This window comes from Frankliniella occidentalis, unplaced genomic scaffold (genome assembly GCF_000697945.3).
Source record: "Frankliniella occidentalis isolate FOCC.00 unplaced genomic scaffold, Focc_3.1 Scaffold123, whole genome shotgun sequence".
NCBI classification, from domain to species: domain Eukaryota; kingdom Metazoa; phylum Arthropoda; class Insecta; order Thysanoptera; family Thripidae; genus Frankliniella; species Frankliniella occidentalis.
Genome location: NW_026267250.1, coordinates 172,448 through 179,093, shown reverse-complemented (window position 1 = coordinate 179,093; position 6,646 = coordinate 172,448). Strand labels below are relative to the sequence as shown.

General features: G+C 54.1%; 2 protein-coding genes across 5 annotated transcripts in view; one reads left to right on the top strand and one right to left on the bottom strand.

Moving 5' to 3' along the window:
• Positions 1–6,646, top strand: part of LOC113214159 (uncharacterized) — a 39,709-nt gene that overhangs the window by 8,812 nt on the left and 24,251 nt on the right. The window lies entirely within an intron of this gene.
• LOC127750025 (uncharacterized) lies at positions 34–6,640 on the bottom strand. 3 transcript variants are annotated; one of them, XM_052270435.1, is made up of 4 exons: positions 5,830–6,640; positions 2,708–2,982; positions 1,288–1,429; positions 34–443 (listed from the first exon to the last, which is right to left on the bottom strand). In XM_052270435.1, the coding sequence occupies exons 2-4, from the start codon at positions 2,949–2,951 to the stop codon at positions 242–244; spliced, it is 588 nt and encodes a 195-aa protein (XP_052126395.1). In that variant the 5' UTR covers positions 2,952–2,982; positions 5,830–6,640; the 3' UTR covers positions 34–241. The 3 variants fall into 3 exon arrangements, with proteins under 3 accessions (XP_052126395.1, XP_052126396.1, XP_052126397.1); XM_052270436.1 differs by having other exon boundaries at positions 5,846–6,640; XM_052270437.1 differs by lacking the exon at positions 5,830–6,640 and having other exon boundaries at positions 2,708–5,678.

The following is a 6,646-nucleotide window of genomic DNA, read 5'->3' as shown; positions in this document are numbered from 1 at the left end:
ATACGGGATACGGTGCACCATCGTGTCCTCCGCCTCCCCTCCTCAAAAACAAAAATAACGTAAAATAATGAGGGCGCCGTTTCAGAGCAAACATTACACACATGTACCGTACAGTATCAGTGAAACACGTCCTGCAGTTTCTCGTGTTGTGCAGTCAGTTTTCAGATAATTTCGCAGGATATAAATTAAAAATTAATTCGGTGTGGGGCAAGGCGAGACGAGGGGGTCTCTTGGAGCTGCCTCAGCTGGGCGCGGGCGCCGCTGGTGCGGGCGCGGTGGCCCTGCGGTGCGGGCCGTGGCCGCCACCCCCGGCCCCGGGGGCCAGCGCCGCCGCCCGAGCGATGGCGCACTGCACCTTGACCATCTCGGACGTCCGGTACGCGAAGTGGAGGCGTCGGTCCCCGATCCTGGGCGTCACCAGCGGCCGCGGGTATTCCCCGTACCTGAAAGTACAATAAGAGTTATGCCGAACATCCGCGTGCAGTGCAGTGTTTCCGGATGAAGCAGCACACAGCACGCCCTTTGTGTCCCACTCGCTCACTGCCTGCCTACTCGACTTTGACCTACAAGTGAAGTCCCCCCGCGCGAATGAGTCCGTTCTTCTGCTTGCCTGCCTGGGGCGGCTGTGCCCGGGCTGCGCAGGCTGCAGTGCGCCACTTTGGTGCCCCCTCCCCTCCCCTCCCCTCCACTCGGGCTGACTGGCACGCCCCTGATCCGCGCAAACACTCCTCCTAATGGGCGGCAGCCGGCAGCCTCGGCGGCAGCAGCAACGGCAGTAGTGGCAGTCCCACCCTGATTGGCCCACCCCGCTAAACTCCCACCGGTACCGGTAACGGGGAGGACGCACTCACCTGAGGGCACAGTTAAAACCTTGCTTGCGAAAGCGAATGGCAAACCCTTTCGCCACTGCAAAGTATTTTGCAACTTGTTTTGCCATCGCGCTAGATTTTTAACTATTACTGTGAAACATTTCTTCGTAAATTTACAATTTATGTATGATTTACAGAATATGTTCCAAATTTGCGACTGCCCATTCTTGCTAGTCAATATGAATTCGAAGTCGATACATTGTGCTTGTAACTTTAAATTTTCAAGTTGTAATTTTACATCATACATCATGGAAAAATATCCTGTAACCCTTACAAGAATTTCTCACAGTCTTCGGAAGCCTTCGAATCTCTACAAAAAGGCAGTCCAGTTGATGTGAGAGCAGTTTTTGCGGAGTTATCCCGGAAAGCCCTCGTAGTGCCTCGCCTCTCTCGTCCTTAGTCCTCATCTCATCCTCACCTGCAGCTCTCCAGCACGCCCACGCCGCGCCGCTGCCCCGCCGGCTCGCCGCCCGCAGCCTGCTGCTCGTCCAGCATCCTCTGCAGCTCGACCCTCACCTTCTCCTCCTCGCGCGAGTAGAACTTACCAGTCACGGCACCGACTGCATAAAAAAAACACAAAGTGGAGTTACAGAAGTATACACAATATTACGAACTTTTTAATTAGCTTGCGGATTTCTGTCAACCTGCACCGACTGCTTACACATTTTTTAATACGCCAGTGAGAACAAAGTTCTTTATGGCTTATTGAAAAAAAAAATAATGCGTAAGCCGTGCATGTTGACAGACATCCGCAAGCTATATAAATAAAAAAAGTGCATAAGATTTTAGAGCGTAAAATTGTAAGTAGAAAAAAAACTCTGGTAAGCCGTGGTGATTTTGCGTATACTCTGCAAATCCAACAGAGTCCATTGTGCACATTTTCAGAGTACAGGAGCGGTCAGCACACAACGGCACAAAAGAGACAGACAAAGAGAGAGAGAGAGAGAGAGACAGGCAGACAGACAAAGAGAAACAGAGACAGACAGACAGAGACAGAGGACGCAGACATTCATTCAATCTGTGTCACATGCCGTCGCGTTCGCGTTGAGCCAATTATCGCGATAATTCAGTCGGGCGCCTGACGCTGCGCCGGGCGCATGATACGGGCGCGGCGAAACACCAGACCGACCAGACCGCCGATCGACATCGCGCTCGACACCGTGCGCCGAGTCTATTTCGGAGAGAGAATTAGAATAATTAACGAGGGGCAAAAATGCAGCGGCATTTATTCCACAGAGAGGTTACCCCCCCCTATCCCCTATCGCCGTTTTTCAAAAAAAGGTATAAAGAGAAGACTGCTGGGCTGCGCGGTTGACCCCCGCCCCCGGTCCCGCCCCGTTCCATAGGGCGCCCTGGGCTTTCCGGAGCGGGGAAGGGGCGGGCGAGGAGATTAAATTTGGATGCTTCAAAGATTTAGGGGCGTGCCCCAAATTGGGGGAGAGGCGCGCGGTGGCGCACGCACATTTCCCTCCGGACCCCGTACTACACTGTCACAATGTCGGAAGGTATACATTTTCAAAACCAATTGTAAATAATGAAGACAATTCGCATTCCTCGCAGAAATGTGCATGTGTACAGGAAGTTGTAGTGTGCTTGCTGCTGATGGTATCTTCCGATCATTCAGAAGTACGCCCCTTTTCCGCTGTTATGAACCTTCCAGTTCAGCCTCTGCAGACCTCATAGCGCCTGGTAGGTAGGCAACATATCGCACGCGGTGCAGGCGTGTACCGCGGGCTTGCCTACCCCGAGCCTCGCAGGCGCCGAGCTCTCATAATAATTTGCCGAATAAAAATGCGAGTACTAAAACGAAGATTATTTCTATGTGGGTGTATGGCTACCTGGCGCGGCGTTGAGGCATGCGGGCGGCAGTGCGGACCTGCCGCCCACGCCGGGCACGGTGAAGCACAGGCGAAAGGGCGGCTTGCCCCGCTTGGCGCCGCGCTCCGACGACCGCGGCTCCGTGGACATGCTGACGGGCGTGGGGGCGCTGGGGGCGGCGTCTGCGGGGGCGACGGTGGCGACGGGGGTGGCCGGGGCCACCGGCACGGCGTGGACGACGGGCGGTGGGTCGTCCTCCTCCATACTGGCTGGGTCGTGGTCACGGCGGGATACTCTGAATAAAAGATAAAAACGATCACGGTCTAAAAAATTAGCTATGGCACTTTTATTCAAGCGAACACTGTTAAAGTTTTGGTTTTGATTCACATCAGTATATGCGCTAGCCAAAAAAAAAATCGGAGCAGCACCATGATCAGCCCCTGCTGTTTTAGTAATTGCACTTTGGCGGTCAGTCGCCCTTCGCTGGCCTACAACACTGCGCTCAATTTGCAAATTGATGGCATGTCCACTTTTTTTCGTGCCTTAGATGGATCTTGTCCGGGATCTTGTCTCGGTACGGGCGATACGAACACGTCTTAACCATCTCTCCCCCCTGCAGCCTGGAGCGTGCCTTCTCTCCCTTCCACGTGCACCTTCATATTCCAGTACACCAGAGGCTCGGCTCGGCCGGATTGAAATCCGCGGAGCGGCGCGGCCGATGCCGCTATCTGCAGCGGTATGGGGTGGGCCGGATCGGGTGGGGCGGGGCGGGGCGGGGAGGGGCACGGCGGAGATAAATCCGGCATCCCCGTCTGATCGGCGCAGCCCAGCCGGGCCGGAGCCTTTGGAACCGCGCTGGAGCGTTATCTGGTAGAGAACGCCTCCGATATGGCCCATGGCCCATGGCCCCTCCCCTCCCCAACCCACCCTTTCCAACCTAACACCACCATGCCCCTATTGCTAATATTTTAACAGCCTTTGCGAGTCTTTCAATCGACTTTTTTTCATTATTCACCCTCCGTTATGAATGAATAATGCTAATTTTTGTGTCATCGGAAATGCTTTCCGGCCTTGTAGAGTGACGCCGCCGCATTTTGCCTTCAGGCCTGCTCCGGCCAGACCTCCGGAGGGTGAGGGGGGGCCAGGGCCCAAGGGTTGCCGCTGCCTGGTGGAGCTGCGCAAATCTCTCAGAAACGGCGCAATTTCGCCTTAACTCAGTCTCAGCTGCTGTTCTTTTGCCGCATCCAACATTTAGGTCGGGAATGACCCTGCTCCACGCCACCCCGCGCCGCGCGCTGTGCCCCGCCACGTGAAACTCTGCTCGAGAGAGGCGGCGGCTCGACGCAACTTTCTCACTTCCTGATTAGTTTGGCAGGGACTGCAACAACTGCTGACCGGGCTCTGCGGGAGAATTGATTAAACTCATCGATTGCGGTCTGATTAGACACTTCAACAAAGAGAAACGAAAGTTTTGCACGTAGCAGAGAGAGGGCGTGATAGCGTCCCCCCCCCTCTCTCTGTTCGCAACCCATCCGCACTCACTGACAGCGAGAGGACAGTTCCAAAACGACTGAAATATTGACGGCGATCGCTGACGGATAACGTATGGTTTCCTAAGCGCGCGCGCCGCACAGCTTTGTGATGTTTTTTATTCGGGCGATTCGGGCGCGACGTCGCGACGCCTGCAGTGTGCTCTGTGCAGCGCAGCCACCATAACAATCATCTGTCTGTCTCGTCAATGCCCCGCGTTGAAGGACGAGGACGTCCCCCGTCTTGTTTCCCATTGTCGGGGATGACAAAGGCTCCGTCCCGCCCTTGTCCCCCGTCGCCACCCGCCTCACTACTTCCCCCCTCTTCTACTGATAATCAAGATGATTCCAGCCGGGCCATGCTGAAGAGCTCTCGCCTACAAGTACTCTGTCTGCCTCTCTGCCTCCCTGCCTCCCTGCCTGTCTGTCTGTCTGTCTGTCTGTCTGTCTGTCTGTCTGTCTGTCTGTCTGTCTGTCTGTCTGTCTGTCTGTCTGTCTGTCTTTCTGGTCTATTTCCCTCCCTTGGTTGTTAGTGTGGAATTAGCTCTTGCCAGCCTGCGCCCCTGCTCCAGCCATGAAGGAGTGCTGCTCTCAAGCTCCAGCAGGAGAAGGAGAGCCTTCCCTTCCGCTCGCTATATAGTCATAGTCATCCCCCTACCCCTCCCCGCCCCGCCTTGCTCCCATGCTCCGATGGCATCGCAGGGGTTCTTGTTCCTCTTTATCGCGAACTTGACGGTACTAATCCGGTATCCCTACGATTGTTTCCTCTCTCCTCTATTATTCCGTCGGCTCATCCCTTTTAACAACCCCCTTGAGGAGGAAATTGGCACGACTTGCGCCATTTGTTTCGGTGTCCACACTCAAAAAAAAGAATCATTGTACCAACGACATGAGTTGTACCTCCAACAACATTTTGTTCTTGGAATGGCTTCAGAAACATATGATGCTATTCCAACGACCATGGTTGCTGGCTCAACGACATGGTCGGTGGCACAACTACCGGTTGTCGTAGGGTTAGCAACATCGTGTCATTCGACCAACAACCCGGCCGCAAGAACACGACGGTCGTTGGAACAATGATTCTTTTTTTTCAGTGCAAGAATTAAGAGTAAACTGCTTACCAGCATCGGAAAGAGGAGTGGCATAAATGAAAGAGGTGACATTCGGGCAAACGAGGTCAAGAATGCGCTTTCCGCATAGGCCTACCAGGTGGCTGATATGGTTGATGCAATACACCTATAGTGGTGGATTGAATCACAATTTCGGTTTTCCTCCCATAAATGTTGCATCAACCGCTCGCATTTAACGGCGGTCCCCGAACGAACCGCAGGCTGGTTCTTTACACTCTTTTCATTTCTCTGAGTGCGCACGCGGGGATGCGGCCGGCGCGGTCTAGCAGTAGTAGTAACTCGCGGTCTATAACTGGCGGAAAGTGGAGAGCACGCCGGCGATCAAAGCTCCCCCCCCCTCTCCCCCCAAACCACCACAACCGCGACCCCTTCCGAAAGAAAAGCAAATTTACTTGCGTCCCCCTGCGTCTGCTCTGTCACACACGGTTTTGTGATCAGTTCCTTCATCATAACAACGTCGTAGAACGGCTGGAAATAGCATACCCTTAGTGTTGTTTACCGGTCGCTATACACACGTCTCTACGTGCGCGTGCGTGACGTGTCGTTGCCGTGACGACGCCGCCGCTGCGTCGTTCTCTCTTCCTCCCCGCAGCTCCCTTTCTCTCTCTCTCTCCCTGCAGGACACGCGCGCGTGTTCAGTATATTTACTCGATTCGGTCCTGCTCGCGCCAGCTGCTGCTCCGGCCTCGCCGCCTCACTATAGGCCGGTCGCCCCGGTCACTGGTTCTCCACGTCCAGCAGGCGGAACTACTACAAGTCGTCCTCCGTGTGCTCCGGCCCGTACGCCGGCACCGGCCAGCCGCCCCGCCCCCCACCGCTATTGATCCCTCCGCGGGTGCCCTGCCCACCCCGCCGCTCAGCAGTGCGCCCGCACCCGCCTAACCCCATCTGCCAGCAATGCCTTATGCCCTCTGCTGCTACCGCACGTTCTCCCCCCTTGGAAACATAAAAATAAATAGAAGGTACCACAATTTTTTAATATTTTTTTGAGCAAAAGGTTTTGCTGTTTTAGCAAACAGTTAGCTGAAACAGCAAAAGCTTTTGCTAAAACAGCGAAAGCAAAAGCAAAACGCGAGGACCTGAATTTTGCTATTTTAGCAAGCGGTCTTTTTTGTGTGAGTGCGGAGGGAATGTTCTTTTACCGCAGGCTGTTACGCCTGTTACGCTGTCATTAGAAAAATTACAATTTTTCGGAAGTCATCAAATTTAATTGTGAAACCTGATTTGGATTTCTCTTTTGAAATTAAAAAGGAAATGTCTTAAACTTGGAGCCGATCAGAGTCGAAATGGAAATTGCTCG